General features: G+C 34.6%; 1 protein-coding gene across 6 annotated transcripts in view; it reads right to left on the bottom strand.

Annotated features, from left to right (window-relative positions):
- The window catches only part of LOC149781218 (agrin-like), a 454,787-nt gene that overhangs the window by 222,293 nt on the left and 209,002 nt on the right, over positions 1 to 23,492 (bottom strand). For all 6 annotated transcript variants that reach the window (XM_089935296.1, XM_089935300.1, XM_089935297.1 and 3 more), the window contains exon 2: positions 3,558 to 3,593. In XM_089935296.1, the coding sequence (XP_089791422.1) occupies positions 3,558 to 3,593 (36 nt within the window). The remainder of the gene's footprint in view (positions 1 to 3,557; positions 3,594 to 23,492) is intronic.

Below are 23,492 nucleotides of genomic sequence, written 5' to 3'. Positions count from 1 at the left end.
TAATGTGGATTTTAGACTATTTCACTAATTTTCAGTTTAAACCACTTCTGTATTCCCCAGGACTTTTTCCCCACTGTGTATTTTCTCACATGTTTGTGTCTGTGATTGTAGCCCAGGTGAGTCCACATAGAAGCGTGTTATGCGTTGGGAGTTACAGAGTGAGGTCACTTACAGACTGATATGCACATGCAATACATAAGTGTTTCATTGTTAATGAATTGCAGTGGGATGTTATATAAGGCCATAATAAACCACACAGTTTGACACATAATATTATGAAAAAATTCAAATCTACAGTCAATGTGGGTATTAAACTAGCTGACCCAAGCATCTGTAACATCACAAAAAATATCTAATTGCTATTTAGCCTAAATGGGGGGCCCCGAGTGGCCGAGTGGTCTAAAGCGCTCACCGTTACGGATCACTGCCATCTCACCTCTGTCTCCGTCGGTTCGAGTCTCGGATTCGGCTAATGTGGTTATGTGAGAAAGCTTGCCAGTAGCTTCTCGTGGGTCGGTGGTCCTTTCCGGGGTTTTTCCGGGTTCTTCCTCCACCATTAATACTGGCCGCCATGTATAGCCTATCTTGTGCTGAAAAATGGCGTTAAACCCTACAACAACAACAACATTTAGCCTAAATGCATAATATCAATTCATTAAAGAGTCTCTAACGATTTTGACAAAGCTCTTTCATCAATCCTCAAGCAGTTGAAAAATATACCAAATTAGGTTCAGGATTGATTTTTGACAGATGCATATTAAGTTCAACTGCATATTTCCCTGTAAAAGCCTTTCTTCGGATCAAGTTGCGTACCAACACCATCATGTATTTGGCCAATAGTGATAAACGTGAAAGTGAAGACAACAAGTGCTTTGAATGAGCAATCTTATCCGTGATGAATCCTGTGGTGAATCACATAGACCAGCCTAGAAACTACCAATGACTACGTGCATTCTAAGAAAGACTGGTCCATGGTATTTTATCAAAACCATGGTGATTATTACGATCTGTTGCTGCTCTCGGATGTTTTGCAATCCGATTAAACACGTGCACAAGCTGGATCCTGTGCATTCGTGTGCATCACAAGGAATGGCCTGAGATGCATTGTTGTTAAAACCACGATTGAGTTGGAGCTATTCATTGACCACGATTAACATTTATTCATCGAACGTGGTTTCTTCAGCGGGACTTCCATGCCGATTCACTGTTACGCTTGCGCTAATAGCCCTTTCTTGGACTAATACAACCAGGTTCTCCCAAGCAATTACATTATATACTTGGATCAAACAAATCTATGGCTCCACAACAATGCAGCCATTGTCAATAGGTTAGTTCACATTGGGGTTACATAACACCAGAACACACTGAAAACACCGAAGTGCACTTCAACTATATCGTACAGCCATAGTTTATCAATAGTTGCATATAATTTATATTCGTTTTATAATAAAGTAGCGTGTAGTTTAATTACTGCTTTCAAGCGATGCAACAATAAATCTTACGGGCAGAAGATGGACAGCAAATTAATAAGTAGCTGGAAACTGAACATTTTGGACACAGCTTTGAAGGTAAATAATTTTATTTTTAACAACATTTATTACAATGTATACATTTGTTTATTGTTTAAGCTATTAATAATAAATACATATTGATAGTGATTTATTACGTTGATTATTACATTATGGTTATTAATAATGGTTTTAATGGCCCATCTAATGTGGGTGCGTAAAGGCATTTGTATAATTTTGATTGTCACGTTGTACAATGATGGTTTTCAATCAAAGCGCCACAATATATTGCCGTAAACACAAATGCTAAATTGCTCTTTATATTATACTTTAATTATAGTCTTTGTTTTTGATGTCAGGACAAAGAGGATCAATAAAGAATGGATTAAGTAAACATAGTCATTATACTCAATTACCGTGAAAGGATGGTACTATAAAACTATATTGTATCTCTTTTTTTATATTAATTTATGCCATCAGTAATGATAGAACATGTTAGTTCTATTATATAACTAATTTCAAATTATCAAAGGTATGAATTATTCATACAAACAAAATCAAAGATATACAGTGCGGTATACAATATGAATTAAATTCTATGTCGGTGTTTTCAATGCGTTTCGGTGTTTTAGTGCGTTTCGGTGTTTCTATGCACCGCTCAGATGGTTTGATCTCACTAGTGTAGACATACACAAACATGTACACAAGCACAATAATAACAGTGACCATGGGTAATTTTTTGAAGTTGACCTGAAGCATCCATACAAACTGCACAATGTCAGTGTTCCCATATCAGTGTGAAATAGTGGATGATTCTGGATGCCAATTTACAGAATATGCCAAGCGTACTAACTTGTGCACGGTTCCAGCTAACAAGCTTATCAACAATGTTGTGTTTTGAAAACCATAGAGAACATGCAGGATATAATCTACATTGATCTTGTTCAGGACAGCAAACAAGACCAGCTCATTTGAGTACAGGAAGAATTTTGCTAGTAGATTCTCTGAAAGAAAATAAAAACTAAAGTTGACATAGCTCATCTACATTGGCGCGTCAGTGCTGGACTTATCCATTTTACTAATGTATGAGTTCTACAATCACTTGATTAAGCCATGGTATGGCAGAGACGTCAACATGCTGTACACAGATATGGAATCGTTGCTAATGCACAGTACCACCAATGATGTCTACATTGACATGAGCAAGGTTTTATCATAGGTAATTGAGTTTGACACCAGCAAGCATCCGAAAGAGCATTTACTATTTAGCAACACCATCAAGAAAGTTGTAGGGAAATTCAAAGACTGTTCATGAGCAATCACACTGAAGAATATATGGGACAGCACTTGTGACAGTTGTTTAATCTTTAATAATTTATTTACATTAAGAAAAAGCCCAGTAGATGTTTGCCAGCGTATCTCAATGCGTATGGGGGTCCGTGGTATTTGAGTTGTCTAATGCGCTCCCCTTTACAGATCACTGACATCTGACCTCTATCCACGTTGGTTCAAGTCTCAGGGATGGCCATTGTGGGTACCTAAGAAAGTTTGCCCGTAGCTTCCTTGGGCCGGTTGTTCTTTATAGGGTTTTCCCAGGCTATTTCTCTACCAAATATAATGACCGCCGTGTACAGCTGAAAAATGACGTTCAATCAGCAACAACAAAAAAAAAATCACTATGTCTGTGGGGTCTCATTATTGGAGTTCCCAGTCCACGACAAACTTCCACGTGGAGTGACATGGGTTACAAGCACAGAAAAATTCTCAGAGGAAAAAAAGTCATAGGCAATCTAACTGGGATTTCGTCATGGTTATCGAATAATGACGAAATCGTCTAAATTCCCATTATCATACTACTCCTTGTTTCAAAATCTTTTGATTTCACTTTACTTGCTTTCTTTCTATACTGTGCAGGAAAATATTTGGATCCATATTTTTTTATATCTATTTTGCCTACTGTAAGGAGGTGCTGTTCTTAATAAAAACAAATATATATAGGTACACATAAATATTGCAGTATTATAATTGGTACTATAGTTCGATACTTACAAATCTTTGGTAATATTTGTGGTTTGAAAGGAATATCTGAAAAAAAGAAAGACAAAAGTTTAAACGATCGAAAGAACTCTCTCTCTCTCTCTCTCTCTCTCACACACACACACACACACACACATAACTTATACCTGGGTCAGATATAAGTAACTGAAATAGAAAAAGTAAAACATTAACAATAAAAATTAATGCTGAATTTATAACGAGCAAAACAGAGAATTTTGTTAATTCATTAACGTATTGTAAAATGTTGCATTCTCTGGCAAAATTCTGGATGAAACAAATTAAAGCGTCGGTTAAGTTTGACCACGCAAAAGTCACGAGGATGCTGGACCCGCTAAAATAATCAGCTTGACCAACGACAGCAACATTAATTTCACACAGGCATTACCAACCAAGGGGCCACGCTTGACCATACTCTCTCATTACACCGTCACGTCATAAACATATGCTATGATGCGGATCTAGAGCCTAGTAGCACCGGCTATATTCGCAGTTATCATTCTGTTGATGCCACTAAAACACCTGTATGTTCCTCAGAACTTTCTAGACATGACTAGAAAATCTCTTCTCTGCTACATTACGTTGACTGACTGCACCTGTCTCACCACAACAATGTATACACTCCTTCCAAAAACAAACTCTTTCATTTGACAAACTTGCATTCCCATTTTCCTTGCTGTAACAATTAATTCATACGGACTTCCTCAAACCAACTGTCTCTTGTACTCAGACACAATACCACATGGACCTGGTCTTTTGTTGTTCTTGTTGTAATCTTGTTTAATCACTATATTAACTAGTATTGTAAAACGCTGAGGGATTTCAAACATAAAGACCTTACTAAATCATTATTAATTTATTATTATTATTATTATTATTATTATTATTATTATTATTATTTTATTACATTTTTTTATTACCCCAATCGCTATGAGGTACAAAAGAATATATGTATCTCAGTCTGTAGTCCTGTTTGCTTTACGAAACGCCATTTTCTTGGACAAATGTACAACTGGTAAGCTTGTACAAGAGATCCAACCTATAACTCTAAGGTTTTCCAGGATTATGTATGTCCTTTTCTTTGCAAAACGAGTGGTGTAACGCTATGAACACTGCATTTTCTGGTCAACTTGAGGAGGGGGCTTGGTTATGTCTTATCAGATGATTGTATGACCTAACGAATGTGAATATATTCTATGGACTGAAGAATGCGAATATGTCTTATCAGATGATTGTATGACCTAACGAATGTGAATATATTCTATGGACTGAAGAATGCGAATATGTCTTATCAGATGATTGTATGACCTAACGAATGTGAATATATTCTATGGACTGAAGAATGCGAATATGTCTTATCAGATGATTGTATGACCTAACGAATGTGAATATATTCTATGGACTGAAGAATGCGAATATATTTTATGGACTGAAGAATGCGAATATATTTTATGGACTGAATAATGCGAATATATTTTATAGACTGATAATGCGAATATATTTTATGGACTGAAGAATGCGAATATATTTTATAGACTGATAATGCGAATATATTTTATGGACTGAAGAATGCGAATATATTGTATGGCATAAATATAACATATTTCATGGCATTAACATTCATATTTTGTCATAAAGAATATGAACACACACACACACACACACACACACACACACACACATATATATATATATATATATATATATATATATATATATATATATATATATATATATATATATATATATATATATATATATATATATATATATATATATATATATATATATATATATATATATATATATATATATATATATATATATATGAAGAATGTGAATATATTTTATAGCGGCCTTTGCATAGTATTGGTTGAAGAAACTTCTAATACTGAATTTTCATTAATGTTACATTATGGAACCAAATTATTGAAAAGTACATTTGGTGCATGTAGTGTGTGTGGGGGGGGGGAGAGAAAATTAATACGAGATATTCTTTCTTCGTTTAAACCCTCATTAAAACATTCTTTCTAGATCAGCTGGATTGATATAGTAATGCCTCAGTACTGATTGTTATGAACGGTATCTTTGTATCCAGATAAATCTGGGGCGGTTTTATGTTATGTTATGTATGTATATACGACTTTTGACATTCTAAAATGTGTATAACCTGTTATAAAAATTGAGGACCACATGGCAGACAGATCTTTCATGGCCAAGTGTTTTGTCCTCGTTAAATAAAATTATTATTATTATTATTATTATTATTTAAAATGCTGTGTAGGTACCTATCAAGGGAAATTGAGAGTGGAAGAACTATACGATATTATTAACCTTTTACATCATAGTTACCTAAAACGTACAACTATTTGAAACATAAAACGTGGAAAATGTAAAATTATTATAAGGTTTAAAAATACATATGAATCAAAATCTTCAGTAAGACAGCCTTTTAAATAAAATTTATTTGTTACAAGATACATGGTACATGATACCAAAGCTCTGTATTTAAAATAAAACTTAAAGGACTGGAAGGGAATCCATTAAAATGCGTCATGGCTATACTAACAGTTCCTTTCTTGATATTTAGCATTTTCTTTTTCAATAGTACGAAAAGGTTAGAGAGAAAAGTTATGGAAATGTTGGATGGACATTATAAAGAGTATCTGCCTTACATCGATAAAGCATGTGTATGAATGACAGATCAACTCGTCCGTAAGTATGTATATGGATGACAAATGAACTCGTCTGTAAGTATGTTTATGAGTGACAGGTTGACTCGTCCGTAAGCGTGTGTATGGATGACAGATTAACTCGTCCGTACGTATGTGTATGGATGACAGATCAACTCGTCCGCAACTCATCGGTAAGCATCGTGTTAGATAATGTTGTTTCCAAAGAAACATTTGCCTTGCTTTCAGCACAATGAACATATAAGAACAACAACAGGAAATCACGGTTTTTATGATCATTCCAAATATCTACACTGAGCATCAGCTAAATTCGGATTGTAGGTATTATAGCCATGGCCATAACACACCAGAAAATCACACACACACACACACACACACAAACCCCACACAAGTTTCTTTTCCAAAACTTTCAACATCGTTGATTAAACACAGACTCTATAAGTAGTTTTGTCCTGAGCCAGCTCAAGACTCTCAAGGGAATCATTTTACGCAAAACTCAGAATTCCGTTTTATAAATGATGGTTGAAAAGTGTGTCTATAATTGTCAATAATAATAAAAAAAAAAACTGAATTGAGATTATAATTCACAAATGCGAAGAATGTCAAAAAGTTATCGCCCACATAATAACAGCTTGACAACACTGTGAAATGATATGAAACATTCTTTGGATAATAATAATTAAACCTATTGACGTGTGATATTCAAAACAAGGACTACTTTCATAATATATGAGGTTCAAAACAAGGACTACTTTCATAATATATGATATTCAAAACAAGGACTACTTTCATAATATATGATATTCAAAACAAGGACTACTTTCATAATATATGATATTCAAAACAAGGACTACTTTCATAATATATGATATTCAAAACAAGGACTACTTTCATAATATTTGATATTCAAAACAAGGACTACTTTCATCACGTATGGTTATCAAAACAAGGACTACTTCCATCACGTGCAGCATTCAAAATAAGGACTACTTCCATCACGTGTGGCATTCGAAATAAGGACTACTACCATCACGTTTAGTAATTCAAACAAGGACTACCTCCATTACGTAAAACATTCAAAACAAGGACTACTTTTCATCAAGAATATTTTTGAAAACAAGGACAACTTCCTTCACGTATAGTATTCAAAATAAGGACTATTCCATCACGTATTGTATTCACAACAATGACAGTTTTCAATACCTGACGAAGATCAATGATATTATGTTTGCTATAAGAAAACCAGCTTCATGCAAGATGTATGGTTTAGTTTGGTGTCTTTAAGGTACATCAACACGACTATGCTATTTAGTGCCGACGAGTAAGGACACATGACGGTATTTTCGGTCATTAATCCGCCACGTTAACCATTGAGCCACCGCGGCTCCCTATATCAAAGGAACTCATTGAACATGAACTGCTCATGGATCAGTATCATGTCTTTTATAATTCATTTCACGGAGCAGATTTACTGCTCATGGATCAGTATCATGTCTTTTATAATTCATTTCACGGAGCAGATTTACCAAATTGAAACTGACGTGAATTCAATCACTCTCTCATCACCAATTTCATCCATGTAAAATTGACCAATGTTTTAATTTAATTACCTTGATATCAAACTTAGTATTGGCTACTATTTTTGGTGTATGTGGGGGATTGTGAGATTGTTGTTGAGTCGATAGGAGTTTAGAAACAAAGTTCTATTTGATGGCAGAAAAGTGTTGGTAAATGGTAAAGTGAGAAAATCTACGATACTATTCTGAAAGGAAATTCCCCAGGCTAGCATATTTTTGACCTTTGTTCTATCCAATGGATACCAGTAAAACATAATTCAGCATTTCCTATCAGTGAGTAGATGCTTATTCAGTATTTTTAGTTGTATTAATCTCATGGCAGATAAAGTATAATAAATAGGTTTAATTTATTATTTTTTTATTCTTAAAAGCAGACTGTGTGATTCTGGCTGTCTTAATACCCGATCAATACACATCGCTGTGAAGCTCAAATCAGTACGTTTTCCAAGAAAGTAATTTAACGTTTGAACGGAAAAACAACTCATTAAGTTCCGTGGTAAACTCATTAGGCAAGAGTAATTATTTAATTTCAAGTGATGGATTTGAAGAAAAAGAAGTAATTGTTCACGCAAAGTAAAAACAGGACAAAGAGGTCATGGCAGGGTATTTAAATAAGATATGTTTATATTCAAGATGTATACCCCAATTGCAAACAGAAGGTCTAAGTCTCAAAATTCGAGATCAGAAAACTACTCAAAAATTCGAGATCAGAAAACTACTCAAAAATTCGAGATCAGAAAACTACTCAAAAATTCGAGATCAGAAAACTACTCAAAAGACATGAAAATCTAATGAGTTCATGTACAAACATGCCTACCCAATTTATGTCTTCATGAAAACGTCTTTGCGTCATCGTGTCAGTAAACTTCCTTGGACGTATTGTAACGAATATGGTATTTACTACGTAAAAGAAAGAAGCAACACGAATATGGCATGTAAAACTTAATAAATAATTTAATTATCAAAGTTATAAATGAAAGTGTAAGAGAAAGTTACAGTATTATGAAGTGAATCCAAAATAGTCCTGACAATGTTCTTGAAAAGCCCAAATGAATGAAAGGTTCCGAATACATTTTAAAACTGTAAATGTACTGATCCGCCAAGAATCAAGATGGCTTCATCCAGAACACCTTGGAACAATTCACAACAGGTCCAGAATAATATTATAGTTCAAATAATGAGCTACTTTTATTTCTACCATACAGTCCAAAGAAATGTTTTTCCTCTCGAATAATTTCTAAAATCAACACAAAACACATCCGCAGACTTACAACAGGAAAATAATAAATGAGGACGACTCCAGAAGTGGAATAAATATGTTTGCTCAGTTCCCTCCTTATATAAACCTTCTATTGCAACTGTTTCACAATATACCCAACTTAACGGATATTTTACCTCGAATTTGCCTAGTCGTGTTACCTACCCCAACCAATGGGAAGTTACTGAATTCTAGAATCGTCTAAACTCTATCGGCCAATGAAAAATTAACCAAATGAAGTAATTAAGTCTAATCATTAAGATTATTAATATTAAATGTCAACACCTATTTATAAATCCTATGTAATTTTAAGATCTTAACAGGCTGGGGCCATGTGACTAAAACAAACATCCTGTACAGCCATGAATATAAATTAAATTAATTAGATAAACTCATGTACCAGTTTATAAAATATTGATATGCATAACAGTATGGATGGATTAAGGGACGTATTGACGAACGGACGCAACAAATCAAAATGCATACGCTGTATGTTATGAGGGCATAAAAGTTACATCATTTCCTTTACTACATAGGCTATGTGCTCATATCTCACCCAGCTTATGGGTTAAAAAATAAACAGTGATGTACGGCTATGTCAAAATGAAGTAAATACACAGTAAGTGTCTCATTGTCATAGTATGTGTGTCGCTGTCATATGTGTCTCGTTGTCATACTATGTGTATCGTTATCATAGCACGTGCCTCGTTGTCATAGTATTGTCTCGTTGTAGAAGTGTGTGTCTCGTTGTCATAACACGTGTAAAGTATATGTCTAGTTGTCATATTATGTGTATCGGTGTCACAGCACGTGCCTCGTTGTCATAGTATATGTCACGTTGTCACAGTATGCGTCTCGTTGTCATATTATGTGTCTCGTTGTCATATTATGCGTCTTATTGTCATAGTATATCTCCCGTTGTCAGAGTATGTGTCTCGTTGCCAAAGCTGCATCTTGAAACATAATGTTTTCATTTTATTTGTAATATTGCAACACATTTTCATTATCGTGGTATTTGGGCGAATCCAATTTTACACATACTACATACTGTTGAGCAGATAAAAAAATCTAATGTTTATCTTCCATTAGGTTTATGACTATTTGAAAAACAACTGTCTGGTTGAAAGGGGATTTGACAGAGAAAACAAACTATTTCGGTGATTGTAATTTCCTCAACCCTAATTTCCTCAGATCGGGCTGATAGATCGTGTATTGATTTTGCCAAAGGAAAGAAGGCCATTATTCGACATTTGTTTTATCATTTGAATAAATTTTCATATTGAAACTCGTTTCCTGTGTATATGGGATAGAGTTGTGTACAGCGGATGTCATGCATTCGTTTACAAACCAGGATACGTTCTGATCTTATGAAAAACATGTGCTATAGGAAAAAGAGACACAAATATTGATGTAATTAACTCCAAATTTACTGACAAATCCTGAAGATAAAATTCACAAATAAATAAAAATGTAGGAACAAATAAATGACAAAATGAAACAAATAATTGAAAGTACACACCCACTCCCCGCACCCTCCCTCAACCCCTCACACCGGATTACGTAGACAAGCCTAGTCTCTTTTGTAAAGGTCTTATTCAGTTGCACATTTCGCCCGGACAAGATTCTCTTGATTCCTAATGGGAATATACAGTGAGATCTTTAATTGGATTGTTGGAAGAGAATTGGCGTTCTGGTATAGCCGGTCATATTTGTTGGAAGATAATTGGCGTTCTGGTATAGCCGGTCATATTTGTTGGAAGAGAATTGGCGTTCTGGTATAGCCGGTCATATTTGTTGCATACAATAATAACTGGAATCAAACCCGCAACTTCAGAAGTTGACGGTAAATGTTTTGAAAATGCGCTGCGATTGTCTTGATTTTATTTCAAGATTCACTGAGAAATTGTGGCATCCATTTGAATGAATTAAGACAGAATGGATTCGTTACCAACAACACGATCATATTGAGCGAACACTATAGCTGGTCAATGCGTTCCTATTTTTTACCCACATAACAAGGTACATCCATTCAAAATCTATAATGGGAAAACCAATATAAAACAGATGCAGAGTGTTTGCACTAAGAGAACAATGCAGTACATTGCAAACAAGAATATTAATAATCGATGATTGATGCAATAAATAATACTACAAGATACTGGATGGTATCAATCATCCTCATGACTGATTGAACTGCATATGAGAACTTCATATAATAACGATGTAATATTGTAGTTGTTATTATTACCTGCGGTCCTACATATCCATACAAAAACAAGTCTTCTTGACGTCACCGTTATTATTATTGTTGCTGTTCTGAATGTTTGATCTCGATCTTTCAATACAGCTTAGTTATGACATTAGAGCTTTTTCGAAACAATAGAAATAAATGTCAGCTAAGACTAGCCTGTTGTGAACCTACTACAGATGTTTATGCTACTAAGTAACATGTTATGAGCCTATAACGTATGTTTACAAGTCTAAGTAATCTGTCTTGAATCTACAGATGTTTACATGTCTAAGTAATCTGTCTTGACTCTACAGACGTTTACATGTCTAAGTAATCTGTCTTGACTCTACAGACGTTTACATGTCTAAGTAATCTGTCTTGAATCTACAGACGTTTACATGTCTAAGTAATCTGTCTTGAATCTACAGACGTTTACATGTCTAAGTAATCTGTCTTGAATCTACAGACGTTTACATGTCTAAGTAATCTGTCTTGAATCTAGAGACGTTTACATGTCTAAGTAATTTGTCTTGAATCTACAGACGTTTACAAGTCTCAGTAATATGTCTTGAATCTACAGACGTTTACATGTCTAAGTAATCTGTCTAAGAAACTAAACTTGTCGTGAATTCAACCGACGTTTATATATCCTGCTGTGAACATACAACACACGTTTTAAATTACTAAGTAACCTGTTATAAATCTAGAACAAATGTTTATATGACTAATTAACCTGTTGTGAACCAACACTATACATGACTCAGTCACCCTTGAATAAGTTACGTCTGGAGTAGGAAAACACTTGTGTTCTTGTGATCACACGATATGTCCAGTTTTCACTGTAACGACTAGATGACAGTCTTTAAAATAAACCACTAATTTACGGTGATTTTATGTCATGTTTACTGGTTCTCCTCTGAGAATACATTGTATAGTTTCTTCATTGCAAATTTTCCTGTATAGTCCCTAAGGCGACAGGACATTCCGATGTATTTCCGCCTATAACTAGAAATCCGGATATAGGGAATTCCCAAATGGTATTTGATCTATATTTTCAGCGTTGACTTACAAATGACCCAACCATTCAGGTCAAACTGATGACAAGTGTGATGAGTCCCTGTTAACATTTTAGGGACCAAACACGTTACAACTCAATTGCTTGATGACAGCATAAACTGGTGTACTGTTATACATAATCGACAGGGAAGAAATTATACTTTGATCTGAGATTACAACTTCAAGAATGCCATGTAAAAAAACCTGTTCACCCTTAAACATTACTTACCTTGTAAGCGGAATTTAATTGTTACGACAATGCATTTTATTATTATTATGGTTACATTTGTATCTACACCGAACTAAAACAAAGCGTAGGTCCTACTGGTCATTAAACACATTTTGGAAGAAAACCTTTCACTACTTAGACCCTTCTTTGAGAAATTTACGCTTGTGAAAAATATGTCAAAAGATTCAGAAATTCATATAAAACCTTTTAAAGCAAATCTCTCATGAAACCAGTAAATTCAACAAAATAGTGGCCGTATAAACTGATGGTGCCTAACTTGTCATCAGCAGGTGTTGATGTGTTGCCAACAATAATGTCAAACGCATCCAGGCAAGATCGTTGTGGCTACCTAGTAATAACATTGGAAAAGATATACAAAAAAAAAAAGAATAGCTTACCTTGCTTTACTCAAAACTTAAACATAATTGTTGTTTCCTATCCTTCCTGTTGCAATTCCCGAAAGGATAGCTTTATTCATAAGCAAATAGTAACTTTCAGGAGGCTGTATACAATTTAGTTCACTCTTTAAAAAGATCTGTGTTGATCAAAATGTAGAGATTTTGTGTCATTCTTTTAAAGTTCAATGAACTAAAATTACTGTTGCTGTTATACAGCATTGACGTTTGTATCGTGCAATGGCATGCCTTGTAGAGTGCCTTACTCAAACCGATGATGGGAATCAAACCCACATCCTTCTGGACACGAGTTTAACGCCTTGACCATCGCAGTTTCTGGAATGAAATTAACCATTGAACCATCGAGGCTTCTGAAGTGAAATTAATCATTGAACCGTCGAGGCTTCTGAAGTGAAATTAACAACCGAGCCATCCATCGGGGCTTCTGAAGTAAAATTAACCATTGAACCATCGGGGAATAGGAAGTGAAATTAACCATTGAACCATCGAGGCTTCTGAAGTGAAATTAACAACTGAGCCAGCCATCGGGGCTTCTGAAGTGAAATTAACCGTCGAACCATCGGGGATTGGGAAGTGAAATTAACAACTGAGTACTCGGGCCTTCTGAAGTGAGGTTACATCATAATTCCAAGATACAGTGATGCCAATAGCTGCATAAAGAAAGCTATTATATTGTGTGAAGTGTCAAGATTTTAAGGTGGCTAGATATTAATACCATTTGTTTAAAAAAGTAATATATTGTTTTAAAAGATATTATTTTCCTTAACGAAACAGCACCGCATTTAAACAGGATAATATATACTGTCTCAGCGAAAGAGTATGCTTGTTTTATTTTCGTGTTTAAACGAGATAATAGTTTCTTTCACCTAGACAATGTTTTGTTTAAGGTAAATAATATATTATTTAGATGAAATTAATTTTTTTGTTTTGATATCATCTGGTTTGATACAATTATCAAACAGATTGTGGCACTATCCAACCAACATAAGATTATACATGACATTGTAAGACCATTCAACGTCGCGCTTTTAAATTGTATTAGTTTAATTACACAGCGATGGTTGAAATTTCATTTGTATGTCGAGTTTTTAGATTTTAGGTTTATAATTACATAGCGATGGTTGAAATTTCAATGTTGTACTTGGAGAATACAAGTTGCACACGTTGAATAAGATGGTTGATTTTGAATGTTTTATTTTATATGACGAGTTTTTCAGATTTTCTCAGTTGAAAGTTCAATTTCCTAGAAATTCCCATAAATATGGCATATATAGTTTTATGTATACTCCTGTATTTATTCTTGCACCTTTTTATTGCGTGTGATTTTGATTACATTACCCATTGTTCATACTGATGGGATGGGATGAATAACTGATTTGTGATTGGACAAAATAACTGGCTTGCCCTAAAAAAAAAACGCTTGCATAATCAAAGTCTCCAATGACTTTTATTATGTCTATAAAATATTTGGTTTAAATTTCGTACCTGGAATTTTAAAACGAGAGTCTGCTTTCTATAGTTTATTTTTTAGGTATGTCCCTTTTGCATCGTTAGTCAAAGAGCAATATAAATATGTATGACTATTCATTGTGGTGAGTAACACAAATATCAACGAAAAAGTAGGTCACTGTAATTTACGTTTACCCTTCAGTAACTGACTCCATCTGTAATTTTGAGACCAGGTTTATAGAAAGCGAGACATTTATTTTGTTCCGATAGGGCTTCTGTGTTGTCGACAGTTATTTTATTACAAGTTTAAATCTGCGTTCATTTCGTAAACACCTCTGTAGATTCTCATTATAACCGGCATACATAATTATGACCCAAAAACAATCCATTTTATAACATGTTCACTAGCACTTTTTCATTGGGGTGAGGTTCGCATAAAATGTACGTTAAAGTTTAATATTTCCGGGATTTGTAGTTTTGCAACTACGAAAATTCATTTCTCGACATGCATACTCATCCCTGTGAATTTGGAAACAATGTCACATTCGCATAACTTTTACAAAATAGTTTGTGTTAAGTGGTTTCATTTGTTTTTATTTCCTAAACTCTTTCATGGATTTGGTCATGACTGAAATACTGGAATGAGTCATAACGATGCTAAAGATACATTTATTGACATGCATGCTTACCCTTTGACCTTAGGTTCATGGTTACAATCGTACAAAAATTTACTCAAATTTGTTTTAAAAAGCTGTTTTTGATTTTGTGTTTGTTTTTTGATCTTTTCTTTTTTGTTTATATTTCCTGAACCACTGGATGAGCTTTGTACATACTTAGATGCACATAATTATGATGATAATGCCATTTTCGAAACTCTCTAGCCTTTCTGATATTAAAGCACAGTCATATAGAAAATGTGCATCAAAGTTTAAGTAAAAGTTTCTTGATTCCCCATTTTATTTTGTAAACACCTTGTTTGATTTTGGAAAGGGGTCAGGGTCGTTTTTTATATTTTATAACTGTGTTGATTGTGGTCTCGACATTCAGACCCTGGCAATTTTGTGTTTAGTTCCTTTTGTCATGGATTAAATGCATCATAAACATCCTGCTTAGTGTTGGGATACGTCTTGGAGAGTGCAACACGTTATGACCACATACGACCTTTTAGTCCAAGGCTGGAGCAAAGTTCCGACAAATAAATCAGTACCTTAGAATTGGGCGCAACAAAAATGCACAAAATTGTCTGAGTAACGCCCCTCCCCGCCCTTCGGGCCCAGTCATTTTAGAATGGGGACGCGGCAGTCTCTTCTTTTCCATTTTGTTTCCCCGCGTCAGGACGGTTATCAAATTCTTGCCTAGCGTTTTCCGCCACCAGTTTGTCATCCCCTTTGATTTCTCACCATGGATGAACTACATATGAAACGTGTAATTTTTCGAATTTTACAAATCACTTACTCCTTTTTCAGATTATTCAAAATCAACACTACTACTACTACTACTACTGCTACTACTACTAATGATACTTAGCAGAAAAACAGTAACAATTCAGGGGCGAAGGGGATGGCAGAGCCAGAGACTCCTCCACACACCTGAAAAAAGTGAGCATGAATATACCGGATTGTTTCCTATATCAAGTGTCCGTACAGTAAGATGGTTAGAATCATGCCCTGGGAACGTTTAAGATGCAGAAGCTCCCCTAAACTGTATTTCTCAATCCACCCCTGCAATTCACGTTACAATGAGTAGCCTTCTTGATCGCGACATGTACATTGAATTGCCCTCTAGGAGGATAATTTTCATGCCCTTGTTAGATCCTGGGGAATTACATTTGAGGGATACAAACTATTTCTTTATAGACAAGTGTGTCCAAGTAAAACTATCTGCCGCACGCATGTTAGAAAATTACCTTTGTCACTTTTTACAATATTATGCTGCAATAAATACACTGTCTTGAAAGCCTGTAATTTTAATGCATATAAAAACAGAATGCATTCAAGAATTAAACAACCAACAGCACTGAACATTCGTTCTTGATATTTTAGTGACGAAAATTAACTTAAAAGAGAACACTTAAATTTTTTGACAAGTTGAAAGTGTAAACGTTATGGAAAGGAATGGAAGACTTTTTTCATTGCTAATATAATTGAGGAAGATGGCAGTAATTAAGTGTGCATAAATCTTACTTTTTTTTCATACATAATGAGGAAGATGACAGTAATTAAGTTTGCATGAATCTTAATTTTCATTGCTTACATAATGAGGTAGATGACAGTAATTAAGTGTGCACGAATCTTAATTTCATTGCTTACATAAATAGGAAGATGGCAGTAATTAAGGGTGTATAAATCTTAATTTTCATTGTTTACATAATGAGGTAGATGACAGTAATTAAGGTTTTATAAATCTTAATTTTCATTGCTTACATAAATAGGAAGATGGCAGTAATTAAGGGTGTATAAATCTTAATTTTCATTGCTTACATAATGAGGTAGATGACAGTAATTAAGGGTTTATAAATCTTAATTTTCATTGCTTACATAATGAGGTAGATGGCAGTAATTAAGTGTGCACGAATCTTAATTTCATTGCTTACATACATAAGAAGATGGAAGTAATTAAGTGTGCATAAATCTTAATTTTCATTGCTTACACAAATAGGAAGATGGCAGTAATTAAGTGTGTATAAATCTTAATTTTCATTGCTTACATAATGAGGTAGATGACAGTAATTAAGTGTGCACGAATCTTAATTTTCATTGCTTACATAAATAAGAAGATGGCAGTAATTAAGTGTGCATAAATCTTAATTTTCATTGCTTACATAATGAGGAAGATGACAGTAATTAAGTGTGCACGAATCTTAATTTTCATTGCATACATAATGAGGTAGATGTCAGTAATTAAGGGTGAATAAATCTTAATTTTCATTTCTTAAAAATGAGGAAGATGGCAGTAATTGGGGGGGGATAATTCTTAATTTTTATTGCTTACATAATGAGGTAGATGACAGTAATTAAGTGTGTATAAATCTTAATTTTCATTGCTTACATAATGAGATAGATGTCAGTAATTAAGTGTGCACGAATCTTAATTTCATTGCTTACATAAATAAGAAGATGGCAGTAATTAAGTGTGTATAAATCTTAATTTTCATTGCTTACATAATGAGGAAGATGGCAGTAATTAAGGGTGTATAAATCTTAATTTTCATTGCTTACATAACGAAGAAGATGGCAGTAATTAAGGGTTTATAAATCTTAATTTTCATTGCTTACATAATGAGGTAGATGACAGTAATTAAGTGTGCACGAATCTTAATTTTCATTGCTTACAAAATGAGGAAGATGACAGTAAATAAGTGTGCATGAATCTTAATTTTCATTGCTTACATAATGAGGTAGATGGCAGTAATTAAGGGTGGATAAATCTTGCAAAATTGAGTTGTGAGTATTAGGACCAATGGAACATCATAAGGTCTAAAATACACACTGTTCTTGTCTCAGTTTCACATGTATAGACAACCTAAATAATACAGTATCCTTAAACAACAATGGCAACACTTACAATTTGACCCAACGTGTAGAATTGGAATTTTTGACATAGGAAATGTAATTTCTAACTACCGATGTTTAACTGAACAGATGACATCTGAAATCTGACATAGGAAATGGAATTTTCAAGCACGACTTTGTAATCAAACATCGAAAATGTCAAAACTCGACATAAACGACATGTGAAGTGGAACTATCAAATAATATGGATATACTACATCAGACAGAAATTTCAACGCAAACAATTCCGATATACTACCGTGGAATCTCAACCACTGCTGCATAACTTGACGGATAAAATGTAAAACCTCAATATAGAAAATGGAACCTTCAACCAGCTCAATGTTATTCAACAGATTTTTTTTAAAAAGTGTATCCCCTAGGGGTGCAAGACTGAGAGTAAAAAATCTTCTTGGTGTCAAAACTGGGGGTCAGACTGAGTAAAAAACAAACCTTGGTATCAAAACTGGGGGTCAAATTAAAAATTTGAGGGTCTCTGAAGCGCAAATGAGGGTAAACGGAAACACTGAAAAATTACAAAACTTAACAGATATAATAGAACTTTCAACACCAATAATTTGATTCAACCAGTGAAATTGGAATTCTCGAAATTTGAGATTGAAACTTCAACTTTTACTTTCCCGTTGGACCTCTACAAAGCCTCATATATGTCGAGTGAATTTTCTTTCACACTGAGCCAATATAAATTTGTCTCGAAGACTTTTGGAACAGACGAGAACTGGACGACATATATGTATTAGATATCAGACAATCCCAAGTACACGTTAAAATGAACTTTCAAGAAAGCAAATTACCGTGTCTGTATAATATTTGTCGGCGCCTTATTCCCAAGATATAACTACAATGATTAAATTTTCTTTGTCGGTGAGTCGTAGGGTACTATCATCTAGTTTATTTAAAAAAAATATTTATACGTATGTAGACATCCGGTAATGATTATACCGAAACAAAGTAACGGAACATATATATTTTTTAATTTCTAATTTGTTTTTGTTTCTGCTATCCTAGATCCAAAGCTTCCTTAACGATTAATACATGTCTGAGCTCACTGCTCAAATATTGTAGGATTGCAGAGAAAGTATCCTCCCTTGATGTTATTTGAATACGTTTACCATTTGTTTACCACATTTGAGAAAGTAATATAACCAGTGACGTAACTTCCGAGGCCCCTGCAAAGACGGAGGGACGGTGGTATTCTAAAAGAGGACCCTTAAGTCAGAGTTTGAAGACTGAGAGGGTCCATTTTTATCAGTTTTGCTGGGGAAGACAACATTTGAAGTTAGGTCACTGAAGTTAACGTCAGCATTAAATTAGAAACTGTATCACTCTGCACAATCAGACATTGTATTATTAGATTTTAAAGCAAAGTAATGACAGACATGTGAAGTTGCTCCTAGCGTTGGAGATATTGTTTTTCACCAGAACCAACAGGCTGCGCTTGAGGTTTTGCCTATTTTATTTACTGTATAAGCGCTTAGAAATTATTACCTATTTTCGCTATCTGCATCTGAAAAACGTGACCAATGTGCCATGTTCCGGCTCTGGTTATTTTCAAACTCCTAATCTTCCATAGCAACAGTTGCTTTTTCTCTGGTAAATTGCTTTATTTTGAGAGGTAATACTGAAGCAAACAAAAATTAGTTGCATCACACTTTAAGGTGGTTCGTAATTTAGTTTTATTTTAACTGCAGTAGCAAAGGGTATATATATATATATATATATATATATATATATATATATATATATATATATATATATATATATATATATATATATAATCGTTGCTAGGAATCAAGCAGTCTTGCAACACGTAAACCATAATTGTACAATGTAAGGCACTATTTTTTGCGAAGTTACGAGGAGTCTTCGTGTTGTCATCGTTTCATCAGGCATGGTTCAATATAAGGGCCAAATTTGTGCTGATACTATTGTATTTTATCTAGAATTGGAAACGACTAGAGATAAATGCTCCTATCTCATACGCTCTAAATGTATAACAATATTATTTAAGCAGACGGGGTCTATTTTACATTATGTTCCTTGCCTTCGTGTCCTGGAAGAGACATGCCACGAAAAGTCATTTACTGCCAGCTGATTGACACAACTGATCTAATGATTTGAATCAAGTGTTTACATGAGCTTGACAAAGCTTTTACATGAGCTTGACAAAGCTTTATTTGTAAACGAGAATCTAATCAAAATTCAGACTTTGTCAGAATTAGTTTGCAAGGAAATTCGATTGGACTTTGTTATCTGTTTGTTTCGTTTCCCTGTCTTAAAATGTCAGACTCTGTTAAATAAATACTTTTAAAATCATGTCTATATTGACTTGATTACTAAGTTGTCGATGTATCTAGTGTTTCCACTACAATAATATATAAAAATAAATCCACTACAGAATGGAAGGCCTCGAATAGGTTGACTTGCAGCCTGGGACAAAAAAATGGGAGGCCTTATCGTTGGTGATGCGTGTTGATGGTATAAAGTCAAATAGCGTTGAGACATATATTGGTGCACTGGCTACATATAATTGCCCGCCTCTGAAAACTCTATAGACCTTCTTAACTGTTAACTTATCGTTTAGACCGAGGTAATATAAATGTTTCAATTGAAATAAACATCTTCAGCATTTCTTATATTTGAAATTTTTCTATAGTTAAGCAAAATATATTTTCGAGTCTTTGAAATCAGTGAAAAATATTGCAGAATTTCTGACAATATAAATCCATGAAAAATATAAATTTATTTATTCTGAGTCCAATGTATTCTGTCGATTTGGAAAAAGAAACAAAATGAATAGAAGAACAACCTAACCCATGCGTTTAGATATTTCTTCAAAACATTTGCGTTTAAAGTACTGTCAACTCCCTAAATATAATAAACATTTCAACACTTTTTTCGTGCCCATCTTAAAGAAACATAAGAGTTACGTTTGGGCGGCGGCATCAACGGTGTGAACAATTTGTTAAGGTTTTAGTTAAATTCTTTTGCATAAAATTCCTGAACTCCATGAAAGATTGTCATCATACTTGGAACAGTTCATTACGAAGATGAACCAATTTATTATGGAACAAATAGTCTTGCCTCCTTGACCATTGGTCAAGTCTCATTCATAGAACATTTTGGCGCTAAGATTATGATTTGGGAATTTTTATTTGCTTTTATTTCCTTAAATAGTCCATAGATTTTGTTTATTGTTGTAACGAATCCTCATGATTCAAAGACAATTCTTTCTTCGTCACACTTGATGTCACCTTTGACCTTAGGTCAATTTTAGAGTCAGATAAAATTATTTCTGTTAAAGTGATTTCCTCCTTATTTGTATACCTTACACTATGCCCATGATGGATTTAGCTCAGATGAGATGAATCATTATAAGTTATATTTAAAAAATTCTGACATTATTCCGCCCTCATCTTTTTACGTGGGGTCAATGCTCAGAACATGGGCTTGACGTGTAATAATAATAATAATAATGAGGACTTTTTATAGTGTCTAATCTTTAGAAGCTCTAAGCGCTTTACAACATTAGACAACACCTATAACATAAAAAACATATAATGATATGATTACAAAAACAAACACCATGAAATTAAAAAACAGGCTGAGAATATTTAAGGTAGGAAACATTAGTTCTTTTATGTTTGTGTTTGTAGTCGAAATAAGTGAGTTTTGAGAGCCCTCTTGAATGTGATTACTGTGTCTTTGTGTCTTGTCAGAAGAGCAGCGTACGTATCTTGCTGGTGTTTACACATGGGTGAGGTCGGATAGGTATGTTGGACTTGAGTCCGACAGTGAAACGTAGCACAGACAACAAATTTTGTGTTTGATTCTACATCGAATGGATAGCCAGTGTAGGGTACAGAGCAGCAGGTGTGCTCTGATTGTGGTACTCTAAGTATGATCCGAGCAGCTGTGTTTTGAACTTTGTGAAGTTTCTGGAGCAGATATTGAGATGAACCAGACATAATTGAGTTACAATAGTCCAGTCTTGAAAGTACTAATGAACACACAAGTGTTTTAGTGGCATCAGCTGAAAGATATTTGCGAACTGAGCTGATGTGTCTCAGCTCAAGATATGCAGCCTTGCATATGTTCATGACATGTTGGTGCAATGTGAGAGTACTGTCCAGAATAACACCTAGGTTTCGTACTGATTGTGTGAATTTAATGTTGGCATTGCTGATATTTATTGTTTGAGGTAAAGGATGTGAATGAGAAAGTCTTTTTGTTGTGATCAGAATGGACTCATCATTCATCTGCAGCTTGTTACATGTCATCCATGATTTCACATCAGAAATGCACATCTCTACACGTTGCATGGTAGCATCAACTTCAGTTGGGTGGCTAGATTGGTATATTTGGGTGTCATCACCGTACAATTGGTGAGACACTGGATGATGATCTATGACACTTGAGAGCGACTGAGTGTACAGAATGAAGAGAACAGGCCCAAGAACAGACCCCTGTCGAATACCAAAACATAGATCAACTGGGCTGGAGTGTATTCCATTTGCAGATACAATTTGTGTCCTGCTGACCAAGTAGGGCTTGAAACACAGTAAGGCTGTATCATGAATGCCAAATACATGCTGGAGACGGTGAAGTAATATATCATGGTCTATTGTGTCAAATGCTGCAAACAAATTAAGGAGGGTGAGGACTGTAATCTTTCCGCTATCCAATGCAGAGAGAATGTCATTAACTACTTTTAGAAGAGTAGTTTCAGTACTGTGGCAAGGGCGATATGCAGATTGTACATTGCTAGAAAGACTGTTAGAATTTAGATGAGATACAAGCTGGGATAGAACAACCTTTTCTAAGAATTTTTATATGAATGGGAGATTAGAAACTGGGCGGTAGTTCTTTAAATCGTTATGGTCTAGTGTTGGTTTCTTCAGCAGAAGCTTTACAATGGCAGTTTTGAAAAATGATGGGAATTCCCCGGATGAGAGAGAGGTATTAATAACATCAGTTAGTGAAGGCAATACTGGATCTAAGCACTCAAGCAGCAGTGATGTTGGAGTTGGATCAAGTTCACATAACTTTGGTGCACTCTTCATCAGGATTGTACTTACGAAATCCATAGAGACAGGTTCAAATGCTGCTAATGGTTTCCGCTCAAATTCTGTATCCCAACTGTATGGTGACGACGAGTCAACTGAAATTGTGGTGTCAAGCTTATCTCTAATGGTTTGTACTTTGTCATGGAAGAAATTTGCAAACATGTCCGCAAGGTCGACAGGAGAGAAGGTAGTTGGAAGTGGTGTAGATTTGTTCCTTGACATTAGCTTGTTAGTAATCTCGAAAAGCTCTTTACAGCTGGAACTTTCCAAGGTCCTAGTAGTGTAGTGGGCTGATTTCGCTGCATGGCTATATTTGTGACATTCTTCTTAGAGGCTTCATATATCTGCTTATGAATAGTGAGTCTGGTGGAACCCAGATCCTT

Source organism: Sinohyriopsis cumingii, chromosome 15 (assembly GCF_028554795.1).
Source record: "Sinohyriopsis cumingii isolate HCF-2022 chromosome 15, ASM2855479v2, whole genome shotgun sequence".
Lineage (NCBI taxonomy): Eukaryota > Metazoa > Mollusca > Bivalvia > Unionida > Unionidae > Sinohyriopsis > Sinohyriopsis cumingii.
This window is presented reverse-complemented; position numbering and strand designations above follow the sequence as displayed.